The sequence below is a fragment of the Fragaria vesca genome, unplaced genomic scaffold (assembly GCF_000184155.1).
Source record: "Fragaria vesca subsp. vesca unplaced genomic scaffold, FraVesHawaii_1.0 scf0513160_u, whole genome shotgun sequence".
Classification (NCBI taxonomy): domain Eukaryota; kingdom Viridiplantae; phylum Streptophyta; class Magnoliopsida; order Rosales; family Rosaceae; genus Fragaria; species Fragaria vesca.
In genome coordinates this window covers 1,280,705-1,302,307 of record NW_004443448.1, presented here as the reverse complement: position 1 = coordinate 1,302,307, position 21,603 = coordinate 1,280,705, and the positions used below count along the sequence as shown (strand labels likewise).

Here is a 21,603-nt window from a genome sequence, read left to right as displayed (position 1 = left end):
GGTCAGACTATTAATGGCCGAAGAAAATTCCAAACCAAACTTCTTATTGTTCATCTTTTGCAGAATGCCCCCAACTTCTTCCAAACTTGTGCTTCATTAGACTTGTAGCTAGCTTATTTCTTGTTTCTCTTCCTCTCTTGTTGGGTTATTAAGGAAGTTATCAAATCAAGTTCTGTGCTTTACTGGGATTCTCTCAGAGTTTAAGGTACCCATCATTCTCTATCTTCTTATGTATATGTTCTGCTATTCCTCAACACATCGTGTTCTAGTTTTAGCGTTTGAAAATGAGGTTACTGAGAAAAGTTGAACAGAAGAAGAAAAGGAAATAGAGAAGGTTTCACCAAAGCAGCTCTTACAAGAGAAAAAATGGTAGTGTACATGTGGTTTACATCATTGGTGGCCAAAGTAATAGTGTTGCTAGCTACTAGAATACTTCTCAATGCTGCCATTGAGATCCAAAATTAGCTTGCTTGAAGATCATTACAAGAAAAAAGAATTCAGGAAAAAGTTTGATGAGCTGTGGTCCAGATAAGAGTTACTTGGTGTGAGTGTTAATGAGCACAAAAGTGGTTTTTGATTTCCCATGCATTTGCTCCGACATTTTTTTTTGTCATATTCCATTGTTTTTCTTTATTGGTTAGGCTGAATTGTTAGAGCAAAACTATAACTTTGCTTACTATGCATGGAATTATCATTTAGTTCTTTGTTTTGATTGAAATTCAATTGGATTTTACCATTTAGTGGTGTGTGGAGGAACATGCACATATAGGGGAAAAGAAAGGGGTGGTTTCTGTAGAACGCCTCAGAGTATTGGTTTCCCTGGAGAAAAGGCATATCCAACATTGCTCCAATGCTGCCTATATAGGCTTAGGACTTCAGGAAATTGCTGAACAAAGTGTAACTTGTGTGCCTAGGCGATATGAACAACGATTCAAAGGGCAAGTTGAAGGGCCCTGCTGCCGCTACGATCAACACATCTTCAAAGAGCCGCCGACAAACCAATGCTATAATCCAAGTTGCTTCATGCCTGGTTGATGGTTGCAAATCCGACCTTAGTCTGTGCAGGGAGTATCACCAGCGCCATAAAGTATGTGAGCTCCATTCGAAGACCCCAAAGGTCATGATTCAGGGGCAGGAGAAGCGGTTCTGTCAGCAGTGCAGCAGGTAAGAACGAAAAGGACAATCAAAGTTGTAAGAAATTTCTTCATTTGAAAGGGTGTACATAATTACATACATGAAATCTAATAAGCAGCATTTGGATATTTTCCTAAAATCCCTAATCAATTGGACATAGGTCACTTGATGTTTTCCACGTACATCACCCTGGTTTCTTTAGTTGCTCAAGTCTACTAACATCATCAATTCATCACATTACCAGGTTCCATTCATTGGATGAGTTTGATGAAGGAAAAAGAAGTTGTAGAAGGCGTCTTGCCGGACACAACAAACGCCGAAGGAAGCCTCAGTTAGAACCTATGCCCAAAAGTTTGGGAGCATTTCTTTCTTATTACCAAGGTTTGGATTTGATCTCTTGACATTCACTATTTATTGCATCATTAGCATTACTCAAAAGTACTACATTGTGTTCCCAGTCTCTAAACTTATCATATAACAGGCACAGTTTTCACACCATTCAGTACTCCACAAATGTACCCACCACCTGTTGTAAAGAACTCTTCTTGGCATGAGGGTCCTATTGGCTCCATGATCTCTGGAGCTTCTTCTGTTTGCCAACCGCTTCTTGATACCAACTTTGCATTGGGAAATTATGGCAACAACCACAAAATGTTCTCCAATGAATTCTTCAGTGGCAACATTGAACCAAGTTGTGCTCCGTCTCTTCTGTCATTGACACCAGCAGTCCCGGAGGAGACTGGTTTGAGCCTCACAGGACAGGCCAGTTCAATCTGCTCGGTTCAGTCCTTTGTCCCTAGACTTCACCACTACAATGATTTGGGAATGCAGAATAAAGCAGCAATTCCAAACCTTGTTACTGATGGAAGCAACAATTCCAATCTCCTTTGCATTCAGCAGATGTTCCACTAGATGCTAATCGATCCCTTGCTTTTCTGATGAGGAACCAGAGTTCACTTATGAAATTAGCTCATTAGAGATTGAAAATGTTTTTGTTTGTAGTTTTCTTATTGTTACTCTCCTGAATGGTTATCTTATTCACATTCAGTTCCAGTTTTTTTCTTTTGAATTTGTTCTTTCATACACTGCAAAGTTCAACATGGCCATGGGGATTTGAACCGGGTACCAACTTTGCAAGTAGCCGTTAGTGGACTCTCTCGCTCATGGCATAACCGGCCCAAGTAACTGTAATTCATCACACGGTTGTTTTCTTGAACAATAAGAGCCAACGAAGAATAAAAGGAGGGGTTCTTTTCCAAAAAAAAAAACAAGGGTTTGATGCAAATACCTCGAGGTTGTGTCAATACATATGTGTATTTAGAGTGTTAACTATAAAAATATATCTAATTACAAAATCCCAATGTTTATTGGTCAATGTTCCTAACCGATCAGCTACAAAATTTGTTTTCCAATAGACATGTCACATGTTTACAGACTACATAAGATAAGCAAAAAAGTCAGCTGATAAATGTCTTATGTTAACATCTCAATACAACATGGGGTATTCGCCTTACTCCATTGACAATCGATCAGAATTTTCAATCACCTTCAACCATCATATTTGTGTTAAAAAGATTGATATTCTCGTCATCTAGATCCAATCAATTATTAATGTTCAGACCTTGCATAAGCATTTGCATGTCGTGAAGTTTGTTTGTTTTTAAGAATATATGTGAAGGATATTTCATCAAGAGAGTGTCGCAGCTCCTAAGTATCATGGATTATAGTTTTCAACCTCCTAATGTGCTGCAATTACTATATATCAAATACATCTTATGCATATTGGCAACCTCATAGGGAAGTTTGTCATACAAGAGACACATGAGTCTAGACTATTGGGTAAAATATATGATTGTTAACCATAACTAACCCCTTAGTAATTACTACTCTAAAGTAACAATAAAACGAGTATATACATTGAGGTTCCAAAACAATAGCAATAGTCTAAGCGAAACATATAAACACAGATGGAAATGTAGCAATCAAACTTTGGATCAGAAGCACGAGATGGAGTATATCACATTTTCAACGAAATAATTGAGGCGCAATAATAATGGTTAAAATGGGTGGAATATTTGTGGGTCGCTATTGGCTTTATTCTATGGCCATTTGTGAAGTGATTGAAACATGACCTAAAGTAGACACCAAAGCACACCAAATTAAGTTAACTTTCCCTTTCACAACTATAGCCCTCAACTTCATTTAACCCTGAACCGCAATAAGCATCTCTACCCTGCTCATCTCACCCCATTAAGCTCACATGCCTTTGCCCCCATAAGATCACATGATGATGATGTTGTTGGTCTTGCTTTCCCTCAACAATTATTATTGTAACGTATCTCCGATTATTCAGTCTCGTAACTTAAGTTTTTTCCTCATAACCGAGAAGTTTACAATTCAAAAGAGTTCACAAACTAATTATCACATGATAAAAGATAATATGGTTTGCATAACTACCGATTCTCATAAGAATTAGGTGTGTGGATATTTCTAGTATATTAATATTGTAACGTGACATAGCTCTAATAATTAAGCACATAAAGTCCATAAACAACTGGTGGTAGCTAGTATTGCTTATTTTAGGTCTCCAATTGAATCAAAATAAGATGAGACAATGGGATGTGATTATAATAATTTTATGAAAAGTGGGTCGTTTAACATGTTAGATTGTAGCTTAATTTTGGGCAGCACGTATTTATGTAAAGACTAATTTGCTGGTCCATGCACCAGCTAGAGTTTATGTCTTGCTTATAAACCGTCATGTTTGTGCATAAACAAGTGTTTTTGGAAAATCAGGCTGCTGGTGCTGAAAATCACTAATGTTTAAGATTGGTTAATGGCACAAAGCAAAGAGTGAGAGAGGGGATAGGGCTCTAATGTGGTGCAAAACCAAGAAAACTCCAACATCAAATCCAATCAGATAGATAAATGAACTAGATAGTTTTGGTAAAGACCGATCGAACAAGCTAGGTTGTGCTTTTTCATTGTAAGTTAGCATGACAATTTATATATCTTAAATTGTCACACCTAAGAGCAAAGTTCGATCTTTGATGTTCATGTTTCATTTTATCTAAATTTAATTATGATATGATCAAGGATTGTCACACCTAAGAGCAAAGTTCGATCTTTGATGTTCATGTTTCATTTTATCTAAATTTAATTATGATATGATCAAGGAATATAATACTTGTGCTAGAGTATGCAATCGTATCATGTTCTATATATGAAACTGTTCATCATTTCAGATGTGCAATGAATGACCTCATCTAAGACTATAAGGCTAATAAGGCAAAGGCAAACAACATGAGTTAGGAGGTTAGCTTTACAACGCTTAACAATTTCACACATTTTTCAACGTAACGTAAACTCTTATATTCGCTAAATTAAGCGAATATATTAAGCGGACATAAATCCAGGATCGTTCACCTATATGTTACCAACCGGCAAAGCTTCGAGACGACCGACCATCGCTTTTAAGGTTTTATCAAAATTTCAAGCAAAAATCATTAGTGACCCTATAGACCAGCAAGCAAAGAAAATGGCGGAGGCTCTTCCCTCCCAGGGTGATCTATCACCAACGGTTCTTTTAACGGTGCGTGCATTCACGCGATAACAGACGGTCAAACAAACAAAACACAGAGGCTCTCAGTAACAAAACAAAGCACGAGGCTCAGTTACCATCACTTGCACTGCCATGTTCAAACTTCAAACAAGCCCACTGCCATGGTCAAACAAGCCGTCGCCGGAGAATTTGACGCCGAACCGCTGAAGCTTCTAGGCGTCAAATCGTTTCACAGGCGACGATCGGATCGGAGGCGGTGAGTGGTGGTAGTGGTGGGGACGAGACTACTCCTTGTAGAAACTGCTCGAAGACCCACCCTGGTTCGCTCCGATCAAGGAAAGAGACGGCGAGGACACCCAGAAGGCGCCGGACGACGACGTCAAGGCGGAGGGCTTCGGCGAAGGGCGTGCGCTGCACGTGAGAGAAGACAAAGAATGAGAAGATGAGAAGAGGAGGGGACGACATGAAGGAAGGTTTGCTGGCGACGACGGTGATGAGTATCTGGCCGTGAACGGAGAGAGAGACCACGACCATAATCCAACCTTTATTCAGTTATTCATATTCATAGGCTCCCTTGAATTTCAACAAATGGCCCAGATTGCAACGAGGGGTGGTTTCTTTCTTTTTATCTAAAGTCAATTTTAATGGATATTATCAGACTTTTTTTTGTTGGAATTGGATTATCAGACTTTGGAAACTCAAAGAATTTGTAATAATTTAAAAGAAAAAGAAGGAATTAGTTAGCGAATCCGAAAAGTTCCGAAAATATGGATGACCACGTGTCATCGGCGCTACATCATCGAACACATTTCAAGGTTTTCATCTTGTGAAAATCATTTCCTAGCACTAAATCTGATGATCATATTTACTAATTCTCAATCAATCTTAAATTAGCTTAATAATTTTCTGGGCTAAAAAATGAAGTTCGACAAGTTCAAAAAAGATTAATAAATAGCTCGAGTGCCCGGAAAATTTCTTGAAAACTCATACACCTTCACAGCAATGGGCTATGTCCATCTATGTAAAAATTTTGAGATATTCATCCCCGTATGACACGGCTACCCTTAAGGCGATAAAGTAATACATGAGGTTGACCGTGTCGATTGGGGTCCAAATATTATCGAAAATATGTGATTTTTCTACCATAGCCGTATTTCAATATACTGATCACATCCAACGGTTGAGTTTTCAAAATTTTATTTGTTAGATACAGTTGATTCACACAAATGTACACTTCCATATAACCCACTAAACAAGTTATACCGCATTAGTAGGCACGTTTGGTTTCAATGACTAAAATTCACAAAATGAAAATTCAACCGTCTAATATGATAATTACACTTAAATATGGCTATGAAGAAAAAATCACTTATTTTCGTTAACGTCTGGGTCTCGATCGATGCGGTCAACCCCAAATCAACATCATTTATTACACGTAAACGCTCTTATCTACCCCTTTGTGACTTATTTTGATCGATTCTTCCGCCCACACATTCTCATATAGATGAGATGTAGTAGCCCATATAAAAATTTAGAGAAATTTATTCTATGACGATAGAGCTCCTCGTAAGGAAGCATAAGGGTAAAAATGGTTGACCGTCTTGATCGGGGTCCAAATATTATCGAAAATATGTAACTTTTCTACCGTAGCCGTGTTTTATTACACCGATCACATCCAACGGCTGATTTTTTAAAATTTTATTTTCTAGATATAGTTGGTTCATAAGGATGTACACTTGCATATAACCTACTAACAAAGTTATACCACATTGATAGGCACATTATGTTCTAATGATTAAAATTAACAAAATAAAATTTTGACCGTCTGATGTGATAAATATACTTAAATATGCCTATGAAAAAAAAAATTACTTATTTTCGTTAACGTATGGGTCTCGAACGACACGGTCAATTCTAAATCAATGTCACTTATTAAATGAAAACGCTCTTACTTGTGACTTATTTTGGTTGATTCTTTCGCCCACACACTTTCACATAGATGACATGTAGCAGCCCCTATAAAAATCTGGGGAAGTTTACCTCTCGAAGATAGGGCTCTTTATAGGGAAGCATAAGCGTAAATAAGGTTGACTACGTCGATCGGGATCTAAATATTATCGAAAATATGTAATTTTTCTACCGTAACCGTATTTCAGTATACTAATCACATCCAACGGCCGGTTTCAAAATTTTATTTGCTAGATATAGTTGGGTCAAAATGATGTATCCTTACATATAACTCACTAGATAAGTTATGTCACAATAGTAGACACGTTGCGGTTCTAATGACTAAATTCACAAAACGAAAATTCAACCTTCCGATGTGGTGAGTATTCTTAAATATGGCTATGAAAAAAAATTCACTTATTTTCGTTAACGTTAGAGTCTCGATCGACACGGTCAACCATAAATCAACATCACTTTTTATTTATAAATCTCGTTATCTATTTAATACTTATTCTTCCAATTTAGACACATATGAGTTTTTCAAAAAGATTGTGTCTCGAATGGATCGTATCTCAAAGAGGTTGTAGAGCATTAGATGTACGAATTTTCCTTAAGCAAATTCTCTCGACACTCATATCCTTCTTGAAGGAAATAAAATATTTCTGACTTTATTCATACTCGAAAAGATACTTAAAAAATGCTCATATGAATCTCTCTTCTGTCGGCAAGGTACGATTTTTATGAATACTTTTTTAATTAGAACACATGTTTCATAATTATCAAATCTGGGAATTATTTTACCAAACAATTTATGGGAGAGCATCTCCAGTAGTATAGATATATTTGTTGCTAAATTTAACAATAGTTAGCATATTTAACAATTGAAATAGCAATTGTGCTCCAACAGTAATTGCTAAGTGTAAGTTAAGTAATATTTTTAACGAATCATAAACTTACACGTGAATAAAAAATGGAGGGAAAACATATGTTTCTCTTTAGCAATTTATGTCTAGATTGATAAATTTGTCAATTTAGTTTACCAATGTTAAGATTTAACAATTTTTTAGGCATTCTGCTGGAGCCCTTATTCATCCTAAAAGTTAACAAATTTCAAAAAAAAATTGATTTAACAATACTGCTGGACACTAAATTGCTAAGTCACGTCGCATGTGTGGCCAAAATTTAGGTGGTCAACCTTTCCGCTAAAAATTTTGAGCATTTTGAAACAAAAATTTTTAAACTTCTCAACAAATTATCTTGCTTAACTTTTTTTTAACATGCATAAAAAATAAAAAAATAAAAAAACCTTTTTTTAACATTCTCAGATCCACTTCTTTCTGAAAACCTCATCCGTAAATCCACTTCTTCATCTCTCCTCCACCATCAGTCCATCACCCTCACTCTCCTCCTTCCTCGGCCCTCACCTCCTCTCCTTCTTCTCATTCAGTCTCGCTCCAACCTCCACCTCACCTCAATCAGGTTCGTGTTATTCGATTTGCTTCCTTTCAATTCGTTACCCACAGTTTTTCTACTTTTCTTTTACTTTCAATTTTCAACTAATTTTTCTATTAAATTTCAGTTCCTTTCAACATGCACGGATTCAAAGTTGGTTTCAATGAACCTGGGTCCTCCAATGACGATGAAGAAAGAGTTTCTGTTTGAGATCTGAAGGGGAGTGGTGAGGATCCGAGTTGTAGTCTTGTTCTTGAACAGTGACTCGGGGTGGGTTATTGGAATATCGATTGTATTCTGAATTTGGCCGGGATGGGTTATGGTGGTGTTGGTGAGGAGGCTCTCGGCGACGTTGGCAATGGTTTGAACGGAGTAGAGAAGAGAGAAGTAGCATATGGGTCTTCTTGAAGCTTATTTCTGGGTTCATCATTCTAGTTGGGGATCACGTGAATACCAACATACCCTACACTTCAAGACTTTGTCTCTCTCCCAAAAGTTAAATATTTTTAACCATACTTAACGTTAACCGAAAACAACATTGTTAGTCAAATAAAAGGGCTGACTGAAACTTGTGGTGGGCAGGTGTGCCACGTCAACTCGCTGGAATTTCATCATGTGAACCGAAGAATTTTCGGCAAAGAAAATGGATCGGTGGTGGATGCGTCATATCGGATTTAAGATGGGACGAGTAGGAGAAAGTGGAGCCCGCACTAGACGTGACCTCCTTAAAGACAACTTCCCAAAACGGAAGGGTGGCCTCGTATCATTAAGGTCGACGTCGACGGTGTTCTACCAAATAAGGAAAGAAATCTGACAGCCTAAATACTGTTAGAGGGTCCATTGCGTGCAACCGTGGCTGTTGGATCTCATCCTCCCTCTTTTATCACTCAATCCGAATTATGCTTGGTCCCCACTGAGCCAATGCATTCTGAGCTTCAAAGCTTTTATCATTATTAGTGAAACTTGAAAGTGACCCTTGTTACAAATTTACCTTTTTACATAGTGACTCGGCATCAACTTGTTGGTATTTAGACACGATTATGGCCTTTGAACGAGCTCTTAGTAATCGGGTATGAATGTGAGTTCATAATTGAATTAGTGAAATGTGTCGGAATGTAAGAAAACTCTTACATATAATGTCTCACAACTTTAAAAATCCAATACGTTTATCTTTTCATTTGACAATTGATAATTCAAAATTTTTCTTCGTTCTTAAGATTTCAATATTCTCCGCAAAAAATAAAGATGTGACGAATGACGACATAATTGACAAAAAGTGTATAATTCATACGTTTTGCTTTGTAAATTACTAATAAGATCTAAATATGATTAACCGATAGAGATAAACAATATCACGTTTCTGTCAAGTAATTGACAGTATTACATATCAAGTTAAAATTGTCTCTCCATTTAAAAGGAGTCTTCTAACCAGCTCACCATATTCTTGTTTATACATGTTTGGATAAAAAAATCAGCAAACTTTAAACTCCAAGTATAAGTTCCTTGCTTTCACAAACAAGTGTGTGAGGCCGTAACTTTGGAAATGAAGCATGTCTTTCCAAACTGTTCTTAAAGCTTCTCTCACGAGTCATCAACCAGACTCCATTAATATACCAATTACAATGTACCATGTCACAAACGAGAACCTACAAATCTGGTTAAAAAGGTGAGTTAAAATATGGAAATTATTCCAAAATTGACTACACAAGAACCCCCGGGGGTCGATGATTACCTCATTTCTCACCAAAAAAAATAGGAACAAACAACCAGAAAGAGGCCATGATCTATCTGTTTTAGTGGTCCACTATGGGGACGAAATGAATAAGAAGGCACAATATGGTGGAGGTCGGTGGTCACAATCAAAATAGTTGTGATATAAGTGCTCTCTGTCACTCTGCAATCTTTCCATGTCTAGATCATCTAGGCTGCCTATGTACCCAAGTCTAATTTTCTCTATCTCCCGAGTGTGTAAGGGTTCTCGTCATAAAAATGGCGAGAACTCTTTGATCTTGCGACACTTCCATACTTGTGTAATGCAAGTGTTACAAGATGCAGACCACATACCTTAAGAAAATGAATAATGCAAGAAAACCCAAAAACACATAGAGCCGGTGGGTGAGTACCAGAAAAATTTCCCTTCAACGGGGGGGGTGGTGGTTTCTCATAGGCATTTTTCACAAGCACCTTGCGTGTATTCAATTTTGGCTGATAGAGCGGTTCGAGCCGATTAGCCAAAAACAGAAGCTCGATTCCCACCTGCCAATTTCTGTAGCGTAGGACCACATTTCTGTGTTGGAAACGCATCAATTGGGAAGATGGGTACTTCATTTTCGGTCTGGATTTTGTCTCATAACAAAGTACTAGATGATGCTGATGATGCCCCTCTCTGTATTATCGGGTCCCCCCACTGGTGTTCGAAGTTGGATTCTGGCTAAGCTACCTCATCTTTTTGCCTCCATTGTAAAGGTTAAATGGATCAGAAATGCTTGCGGGTCTTAACCAGTACTTGAAATAGGTCATGGCTACGTTTGGTTGAAGAAGGATGAAGAATGTGCTTGTTGGCAATTCAACAAGATTGCACAGAAGATCTTTTGCATGGTATAGATATTTTTTCTCGCAACCCTTAACTGGTTTGCCCCAAACTAAGGTGGATGGTGTAAGCACAATTGTTCATCATCCCAAAATTTAATCCCCGTAAACATGAAAAAGAAACTGTTTTAGATCTAGCTCCTTACACACTTCTGCGTTTACATTTCCTCTCATATTCAGTAAGATTGTACTTGACCGTTTTATGGAAGACATGTTTTTTCTATAGGATCGCGCCGTTGAAATAGTTTTTTGAAAGTAAAATAACATTACTACCTGCAAACAACCCATGGTTACATATTGACCGGTCAAAACTCAGTTTCGTTCAAGATAATTTAAAGTTATGATTTTTAAGATATCACTTGCATTCTACGTTATGTGGTAGCTGATGTAGTAACATACTAGTAAAATGATCGGCGTTTGTACATATATATTTGTCATACAAATAAAATTGTACAGTATACATATTTACCGCTCGCTTATAAGGATATGCTTAACGTAAGTCTCTTGACGTTTATTAGAGATCATTCTTATTCTTATTGCATCCCCAAGAACTTCATTTTGTTCCTTTCAATCTGGCAACATCGTCAAAGTATCTGAACTCCAAAATCGTCCTGTGGGGAGGAGTGTTAACCCAAATTTAAGACCTTTGTTCCCAGTATTGAAGTTTGAAGTTACAAACTCAAGTCCACCTCAATCGAAAGCTACCATATCTACTAAGCACCAACACATAACACATGCATGCTATGTTGGTGTACCTCAATTCACTACTATACGTATAGCTACATTGATGTAAAGTGGAAATGTAATGTGAAAATTTTTTCACACATCACGAATCGACTTTTTTCAGTACAAACACATGGCTGGGCATGTTCATCCCACAGTAGTCTATAATCATCAAATGGAGTTTGACCTGAAAAAAGTGGATGCAAAGAAGCTTTGTGCTCCAACCTTAAATATTGTAACATTAGTAGAAGATGAAAGTAAAGTTGGTTCAATTTGGTTTAGTCCTTCATATTTTTTCGTCACTGAAAAACAGACTTCCTTTTTTGTTTATAAGCCTATTTTCTCTGCTTACCCTCTTGTGGAGAATCTCACTTTCATGCCAATAGTCTATATAGCTCGGTTCAATTTTCAAACCCTTAGTCCCCAAACATCAAACTACATCTTCATGCCCATGTCACAATGTTGTACCCACTCATAACTCATTGTACCTTCTCTTTCATTTTGCCCAAAAAATAGAACAAATTCAATTCTCACTATTTCATTTTTCTAAGCCACCAATAATTTTGTTGCATGCTTTTGCAATCTACAAGCCAAAACAGTGGCCTGACTCACATTCTTAGGACTAGCAAAAACAGATGACTATTAGAATTTCTGAAAAATGATGATGATGTATGGCTCTTCTTTTTTCTTGCATTGTATTGTTTGATGATCACAGCAAAAACTCACAGTAAAAACTGAGTTATGTGGGTGAGCTTTTGGCAAAGGATAAAAGTGAAAGTAAAAGAAAGCTTTTGGTGGTGCCTGATAAGGACACCAACTAATGTAGTGAACCACTAAATGTGATTCTGGACCAACTGATGTGACCTACACTATTCTTTCTTCTTCCTTTTGTAATTTTTCTTTTTAACCCAAAAGTGGTTTTACCCCTGCTCCATTATTACCATGGGTGTAGATATTTGTCAGTGGCATTATGAAAAGGTTACTATGTAAAATGAATAAAATATTGAAGAAAAGGAAAAGAAGGGGGAAGAGAAAGAGAGTCAAGTCTCCATTGACAGCAGTTCAGGACAATGACATGAAACTGATTAGAATTTTTGGCTGGTTCTTATTGCATGGATCAAATTCTTCTCTCCTTCACATGTAGGTTTACATCATGAAAATGTATATATGCTCTATTATGTGACTTTTTGGATTGACCAAAATCACAACTTACGTCAAGTAATCTCCATGAAAATGTGACCGGAGACGAGCAGAATTGACCACAATCACAACTTATGTCAAGTAATCTCTATAAAAATGTGACCGGAGACAAGCGGAATAGACCTTCGATGTAGATTTTCTTTATGGACTTTGAATTGTCTCGCCCAAGTAACCTAAATTTTAAGAAAAACTTACGAACTTACTATTGATCATAATCGATTTAATCTTAACCCATAAACAAAAGCTAATTTTACAAGTATTTCACAATGTATAAGAGATTGTCTAACATTAAGTGAAGTACTGTGCTTCGAGGCTATAGCTAGAGAAAAGAAAAAAAGTTGATTACTTGATCGCGTAGCGGCATGGTTCACCTTTAGCCATAATTCTTTTTAATTTGTTTCTAATCGATTTCATGAGAATTCATTGTATTAAATGAGTGCAAACTCATAAAGCAATCAAGTTGTAGACAAAATTGATCCGTCATCATGAGAGAAAATATGTTCTAAGTAAAATCATACGTCTAAAAACGCGTAAAGTGGTTAAGTTGAAAACAATATTGATATAGTAATCGGTTAAACATTACAAAGAGAATGACAATCCAAAAGCGAAAAACCTTAATCCATAAATTGGGATAAAGAAATCCTCCATCACTAATGAGAGATGTTTGGTTGGCTTCAATATGGTTAGACACTAATATATCTCATTGATTTGCTTTAATGCCAAGCACGAAAGATAAAAGGCATAAATATTCATAGCCACCACTCGTACGCAAGCCTTGCTTTAGCTACCTTCTCTTCTTTGATCCACATTTCCTCTCCTTAAAGCCTTCTCTTTATGTATTTTTCCCTCTCCCAGTTTCCCTATTTTGTTGAAGAATTTCACATGGCTTCCTTAGTCATATATGTCTATCATATGTCTTTGTTTTCATATTGGTCAAAAGAAGCTGGATTACTCAACCCTAGCTATCTTAGCTTTTCTGGATTGAATTTGTCTACACTATCAAAGTTAATTTCACACGTTAATCACTTTAGTCTAAGAGGGTTAATTAGGAAACATTTTCTTTTGGCAATTTAGAGCAAACCCTAGTCGAGTCGTCCGAATCGTCACCATGTGTATAACTCGAATTAACACGGATAATGATCGCGTTGTTGGAGTAATTCTGCTACATATGCTTGTCTAGGCAGTTTAGGTAAAAAGAAAAAAATGTTAAACATGTTTATTTGCTCAAAACAAATCGGTTTCGGCAGCAGGGAGAAGCAGAAATGGTTCACTTAATTTGTACGGGCGGGTTGGACCTGAAATGGAGCTTTGCCCTCCATGGCATCAAATCGTAAATTCGAGCAAATTAGGTTTAGCTAATTACGCACAGGCCAGGTTTAGCACTAATTAATTAAGTATCTGGGAGACCATTTCTGTTTCTAATCTAAATGGTAAAAACTAACATGGGAAAACAAGGTAAATAATTAATCTCTCACAGATCCAAATCAAGGTTATATGTAGAGAAAAGAAATTGGGAAAACTATTTTCATACTACGAATTGAGAAGAATTTAAAATCTGGCAAACCCAAAAGTGAATCTCTCTAGAAGTTCTTGCAAACCTACCAATCCAGTAAAAAGCTGCTTTCAGAAAATGAACAATATTAATTATGGAGCAAATTTAGAAAATGAAGAATCGAGACAAGCACATACTGAAATCATGTAAGGTCGTTGTTTTTTGGTAGATTTGGAGCTCCATGGTCCTAACTCCTAACCGTAAGAAAACATAATGATTTCTCAATCTGGATTTGAAATTCTCATATTAAATTAAATACCGGCTCCAAACAATTAAGGCGAGGCTTCTCATTATTCATAAGCACACATCAACTTGCAATATTATTTTACGTTGAACAAATCAGGAACATGCAATCGATACTACGTGCATATTTCGGCCGCGAATAATTTCGTATGAAGCATCTTCAAATCAAAATGTCTTTAATTTTTCTTTTTCTAACCCTAAATTATGAAATTATGCTTTGCCAATGAAGAGTGGGGATTAAATTGGCAAAAATGAGCATGGGATCGGGCTTGAGACAAAAATAGAGGGGTAATTTGGTAAATTCTCGGGGAGGATATTACGAAGACTCTCTCACCTTCTTAAGGTTAGGTCACATGATTGCCCGAACCCGAAACAGGTCAGGTGGTCACCAGACGTCGTTCACTTGAAAACTCGACACGTATCACTCCCGTGGTACCCCACCGCATTGATTGGCCCCTCCTCTCCCTCCATTTTAAGGATACTTCCATTTAGCTCATCTTTGCCCTTATTGGTCTAAATCACCTGCGTCTCACGTGCCAACCCCCTCCTCTCCTCTCCACCGTCCGATCTCATTACCACCAGTCCTATATGATTCCCTCCCCCAGAGACCCCTCCATAACCAGTCTTAAACTCACACACAGACACAGAGAGAGAGAGAGAGAGAGATTCTGAAACAAGGTGGTAATGGAAATTGGGAGTGTTTAGAATTATTTATATGATAATTTGAGAAAAATATAATTATCGTCGCCATATATAAAAGGAAGGGGAGGTTCTGCTTTTAGGGTATTGGGGTTGGGTTAGTGAGGAAAGTACTGATATTGTTGTACAGAGAGAGAGAGAGAGGAGAAGAGAGAGAGAGAGAAAGTGGGGAGGGGAGAGTAGAGCTGAAGAGGATAGAGAACAAGATCAACAGGCAGGTGACCTTTGCAAAGAGAAGGAACGGACTATTGAAGAAAGCCTACGAGCTTTCCGTTCTTTGCGATGCCGAGGTTGCTCTCATCATCTTCTCCAATAGAGGAAAGCTGTACGAGTTTTGCAGTAGTTCAAGGTATATATCACCACTTACAAATCCAAATCCTTTTTTTTAAACAAAATTTGTTTACACCAAAACAACAAAACCGCTTTTTTCATCCTCCCAATTTCGATACCAAAACGGCAAATAAAGAGAGAGGCTATGCTAGCGGCATGATCAGAGTTAATTTCCGGTCCTCTCTATTCTCCCCCATACATATCTACACACTATCATCATCTCCTCTCGTTTTCTTCAATTTTTTCTTTTTAGTTTTTCGGATTTTGTTCTTGTATGTATCTTATTGCTATCTGTGCCTCTATATCTGTGTTCATGTAGCTGATTTCTTTCCTGGCTTAGCTTTTTAGATCTCCAACGCCTCCCGTGGTGACGGCTCTTTGCTGTTTCCGTCGGCCTTTGCTTCTTTCGCTTTTGTTTCCGTTTTGGTGTTTGTCTCGGCGTTTTTAGCAGCTTCAGTGTTTCTGCCTTGGCATTGCTGTTAGATCTGCAACTGGAAATTAAGCCTACATATTACTACGATCACTCCGTTAATTCCACTCTTCTCTCTTTCACAGCTACAAACAGCTAGCCTCGCTCTGCAAAGTAGCACTTGATTTTATATTTTTCCGAAGCTAAAACTCCATGGCTCAATTTTTCTTTTGTTTATTTTTATGATAGTTAAAAGATCTTCTTCCTCTTGATTTTCTCACCGTAAAAGCGATCAGATCGATCCATATTTACAGCATTTTAAATCGGCTCCGATTTCGATTCCGCTATGTTCAAGTTTGGCTTCTGATCTTGAGCTCTTTCTGCAGTTTTGAGCTTCCTTTTTCAGCAGAACAAAGCTCGTACGTGTCCAAATCAATTCCAGTTTTGAAAGCACTAAAATTCTGTGCTGTTGTTAGTGGAATTGAACTAATTGGCCTGCAATTAGTTCAAAGAAGCTAATTACAGAAGCGATCCCTCTCTTCCAATTTTTTTTTCTCTCAGAAAACCTAGCTGAATCGATCAGCTAGGGTTTTGTTTTTCACCTGAATCTCTCAATTGGGGGTCAAATTTTTCAGAGTCTGAGGTTAATCTCTGTTACAGCAAATTTGAAGCCAGTGATAATCAACTTTTGAGAATCCAATTTACTGTGATTTCTTTTTCCGAAAACAAAACAACTAATTACACGGGTTTTTCCAGTTCTTCAATTGCTGGTTTTGTTTTCCTTCAATTTCCACTGGGTTTTAGTCTTCTCTCTGAAAGATCTATGCGGATGGTCTTCAATCTCATTGATTGCTTATTCTGACTTTAGGGTTTTCGCTCTGATCTGACTTGATGTGAACGAAGAATTGACTCCTTTTCGGGTCTCGTACTCGGTGAATTTTGTGACTTGTTTACCTGTGTTCTATCTAATCGCCGTAACAATCTCTCTGTGTATTACCAAGTTATTATCTTTCTTTCACGCATTTTTAGGGCTTAACAAATCTTCACACGCCACCTTAATTATATGTACTTGATATTTTTCTTAATTCTTAATTTCTTATGGAAATTTAGTTAATTTTAATTTAAAGGAAAAAAAGAACAAGAAAATTAATTTGTTTCTAGTATGCAGTAGATTATACTATCTATACTTATTGATCTTGACAATCAGAATTTATTTCCTGAAAAAGAATGAAACTGCTTTTGTTCAGTGTTTAAGTATAGATTATACTATCTATACTTATTGATCTTAACAAATTAATTTAATTTGTTATTTACCTGTATTGGTATGGTCTCTCCAAGATAAATTAACGGTATAAATAAACCAATACTTGAGTTAAACTATTGTTCAAGTCTTATATCTCATATCCGAATTAACTCATGTGTCTTAGCTGAAGCATGTGAAAATTAGCCTTAAGTATATGTATTAGATAGGATGAAGTTCAACAGATAGAACTGCAAAAATGTTAAGGCATCTGCTGTATTAAGTAAATAGAATAGAGAGTTGTCTCTCTGCCTATGGATTTGTGTTTAGTGATTTTAGTCTAGATAATGTTAATCCGGGTTAATTAACTCACATAATCTATGCATAGACCTTGAACGTAGATCTCAAATGGTCAATCTCTATATAACAAGGGTTGTGGTATCTCTAGTTTTCTCATCAATGTAAATTTGAAGCTCTATCTTGTATAAAACTCCTGACATTTGTTAATGTTCTTTTACAAACAGCATGCTCAAAACACTGGAGAGGTACCAGAAGTGCAACTATGGAGCACCAGAGACAAATGTATCTACAAGGGAGGCCTTGGTAATACATTGGTTAATTTATTGGAGATATTACTCTAGATAATCAATTACGAATATTGATGGAGAAATGGGATCTAAAAGAAACAACTGCGGTCAAGAAAATAGTAGATTATGACTATGGGATAGATTTAGTTGAAAAGAACAGAAAGTTACCCTGAACAGAAAGTTGCCCAAGTTTAAAAATTACTAGTTGTATCATACTTCATATTTTCTCAATTATTTTTCTGCTTAAAACAACTCTCTGGTGTTAATTGCAGATACATTATAGTGTTTGCACGTATAGCATACTTCACTTAAAGTGCTTGTATAACATGGTATTAAGCTTCAATAACAGGATTGTTTTAGGCTTGAATCAATCATATTGTCTACTCATAAGTGTTAGCTTAATCTACATGGTTGAAAACAAATATATGTTTAGTAGTTTATTTTCCATTTCTACCTTACTTCTTCAGATCCCTCCATTGCTCAATTGATTGTAAACTGTAACCACAATATGTGTTCTTAGCATATCAGCTTCTAGATCAACCAGGTCCGAATGTTCTGAATATGGAAAATTGAATGATACGTTGGCCTAACAAAAATTACATAAGAGTAGTTTACTTGTTGTTGGGAGGTATCACACATTTGTCTCATATTATTTGATCAAGTGGTTGTTGGTTAGAGAATGTAACTAATTCCATGTTAATAAGTTCTGGGTATAGTAGTATGCCAAAAATGGAATTATGGTAATTTGAAAAAGAAAGATTTTGAATTCAAATTGTTGTACATGCATAAGGTCGCAGTATTCATTGAACTTTAGGTGCTGTCGTTGTTTATCTTGTACTGAATACATACTTCTTCTCTCTGACCATAGGAATTGAGTAGCCAACAGGAGTATTTGAAGCTCAAGGCACGTTATGAAGCCCTACAAAGAAACCAAAGGTAAGTCACAGGTCTATCCCATCTTCAGTTATATAAAGTTGCAGAGCTAATCACTAGTCATATTTATGACATTATTATCTTTTAACATTAGGAATCTTCTTGGAGAAGATCTTGGCCCTTTGAGCAGCAAGGAGCTCGAATCACTTGAAAGGCAGCTGGATATGTCACTGAAGCAGATCAGATCAACACGGGTACTTGACCTCATCACCTTTTACCATTTATAAATTATGTTGAATGATAATTCATATTGTCTTCCTCACAATTATTCCATTAATACTTGTACGTGTTCTGTATAAAGGTTTATGATATTTAGACTCATGGTACAAGTTGCTTATCTGTGTATCCATGGTTGAACCTTTTCTGATATCTCACATTCCTTGCCTCATGTTAAAGTCCCCAGATAGAGGATATTCTTACATTCCAGTTTCTTGGTGTAGTTCTTATAGGAGCTCCAAAATAATTCCCTCAAAAAGTTCTCTTTTTTTAGCTTGAGCAGTTACCGGATTCTTCATTTAATTTCTAATATTTTATGTGATTTAGTTGTAGTTTACTAGTTTTACACCTGCTTCGTAATGGATTTTACTCATTTTAGACTACTCTAGCTACTCTCTTTCTTATTATAGCTCTCTCAGCTTTTCCCGTAGACACAACAAAATTTTAACTATATATTGCAGTGGTCTTCCTAGTGGATTATAATGTGTTGAGAACTCAGGCAGCTACCAATTTGTATTCTCTGAGACTCTGAAAACTTGAGTCTACTCGCATGCTTGTTGGTTGAAAAACCAAATGTTTATTACTATTTTGTGAATTGTGAAATGCTTCCACTTAAAGCATGACCTAGATGATGTAAATCTGTAACTTCAATTCTCATGATATTCTTCCCTTACAGACCCAATGCATGCTGGATCAGCTCACAGATCTTCAGCGAAAGGTACGAGTCCAGACACATCTACCCTATTCTTCAATTCATCTAGAAAAGAAAAAGAAAAAAGAAAGTTCTTTTCGCCTCCTTCATCGAATCATCCTACGTACTATACAGTTCACCGTTTTTTTTTTTTTTGTTCAGGAACACTTGCTTAACGAGGCAAACAGGACACTGAAACAAAGGGTATGCAACGTTTCTGACCATTAATTTTGGTTTTGAATGATTCAATTGTATACGTACATTAACTTTTGGGTGATGCTACTTCAATCCTTTGCAGTTGTTTGAGGGATACCATCATCAACTCCAACTGAATGCAAATGCTGAGGAAGTGGCATATGGCCGGCAAGAAGCTCATCAGCCTCAGGGCGATGGCTTCTTCCAAGCCTTAGAGTGCGAGCCCACATTACAAATTGGGTATGTCTTTAACTATGCTTTCTTTATGCTTTCTTATATTACAGTACTGCAGCTAGCATCTTTGAAGGGTATTTGACATATATAGAGTAAGTTGGAAAGCTGGTTCATCTTCCTGATCAAGAACTTTCATCTGGGATTTTGCAGGTATCACCAGAATGATCCGATTCAAGTCGTGACGGCCGGGCCGAGCGTGAATTACATGGGAGGATGGTTGCCATGATAAGGACTAATAATAAGAACACAGCGAGCAGCAAGCAACTGTGTATGGTGAAAAGCCATGCATGCATGCACGCTATGATGTATGTATGCAGCTGTATGATTTATATGTTTGTTTCATTGTGTTTTCATTTCTGTTCTGAGCAAAACAAAACGATCATCCAATTTGTAATAGTATGGACTTATAAGTAACTCTGAACATTAGAGTTGTGAGTGTTTCTTTTAGCTTGGCGAGCTTGCTTAGCAAAATTAATAAGTACTAGTACCCCCTTTGCATATACAGTGTAAAAACTTTGCTGTCTGGTCCATTTGAGGCAAGCTTTGGTACTAATAATATGTTATAACATGCATTAATGTTTGGCCTTTGCTAACAAAATTACATTTGTGATCGCTGCTACTACTCTTTTGTCAATCTCATTGCTTTAGGTACATCATTGCATTTTGATTTCTGGGTTAGTGTTGAGGTTTTTGAATTGGGCTTTTGGTATATAATTAGGCTTTTGGGTTAGGTAACACACACTACTAACACGAGCAATGTTGCCATCTCTTTCTGTTTGATCCAAATGCTACAGACCACTCTTGGCCTTATGGTAAGTGCTAATCTGAGATTTACCTTCATTTTACACGTTTTTTGAAAACTGATTACCCTCAATGATTAAGCTACATGCATAATCTCCACCCTTTTTCATGTGAATTATTTTATATAAACATTCCAAGAAAGTGTTTCGTTAATCTTTATTCTATTCAAGAGACGAAATCCCTTTTATGATTTGGTAAGTGTTCTCTACTTTACGATAAGCTTAAATAATGAAGAATGTGCAACATGAGGATCCTTTGTTAATATTTTTGTTGAAATATATGAATGATTTCGTATGCGGGTCATGGAGATGCCACGACTAAGGGATTGAGACCTCAAAGCCATCTCTTTTGACACTTTAATTATTTGCGTCTCGTTTTCAAGGCTCCCACCAGTTTCAATTATATGGCTACATTTTCCAACCACCATATTCGGCCAAAATTTGCACACCATGGTTTTTTCCAGTTATTAACTTTTTTAAAATCAAATTGCAGGTAACTAAACGTGCAAGATTAGCTAGCATATGACCAGGACAAGTCTAGAGAGCTAGTCAAGTTCCATAACACTCCATCCGTGTAGCTGATAGCAACGTAATGCAAAATTGTAAATACAGTTATGCTGAACAAAATAACATAATTGCTCGACTCTAAAAATTTATAGACGATAATAAGAGCTAACCACAATAGGATCTAATTCTACACCAACTTTGAGTTTGATGATCACATACTTACCTACTAGTTCTTCACCAACTTGTAATTCTCTTCATCAAAATATCCACAAGTTTAAGGTGTCTTTTCTATCAAACAATAAATTTCTACGAAATGTGCAATATCTCGTGATATTGAAATTCAAAATTCAAAACAGTTTA

At 36.7% G+C, this 21,603-nt stretch overlaps 2 protein-coding genes across 2 annotated transcripts; both read left to right on the top strand.

The window, feature by feature from the left end:
• The first annotated feature begins 153 nt into the window (after positions 1–153).
• LOC101314819 lies at positions 154–2,186 on the top strand. The gene is made up of 4 exons (XM_004310049.1): positions 154–205; positions 915–1,164; positions 1,379–1,515; positions 1,616–2,186. Exons 2-4 carry the CDS (start codon positions 920–922, stop codon positions 2,044–2,046), a joined length of 813 nt encoding a protein of 270 aa, XP_004310097.1. The 5' UTR covers positions 154–205; positions 915–919; the 3' UTR covers positions 2,047–2,186.
• A 12,838-nt stretch (positions 2,187–15,024) lies between these two features.
• LOC101314533 (agamous-like MADS-box protein AGL9 homolog) lies at positions 15,025–20,507 on the top strand. The gene is made up of 8 exons (XM_004310048.1): positions 15,025–15,450; positions 17,605–17,683; positions 18,536–18,603; positions 18,695–18,794; positions 19,493–19,534; positions 19,670–19,711; positions 19,806–19,942; positions 20,087–20,507. The coding sequence occupies exons 2-8, from the start codon at positions 17,606–17,608 to the stop codon at positions 20,160–20,162; spliced, it is 543 nt and encodes a 180-aa protein (XP_004310096.1). The 5' UTR covers positions 15,025–15,450; position 17,605; the 3' UTR covers positions 20,163–20,507.
• The last annotated feature ends 1,096 nt before the right edge of the window (positions 20,508–21,603 follow it).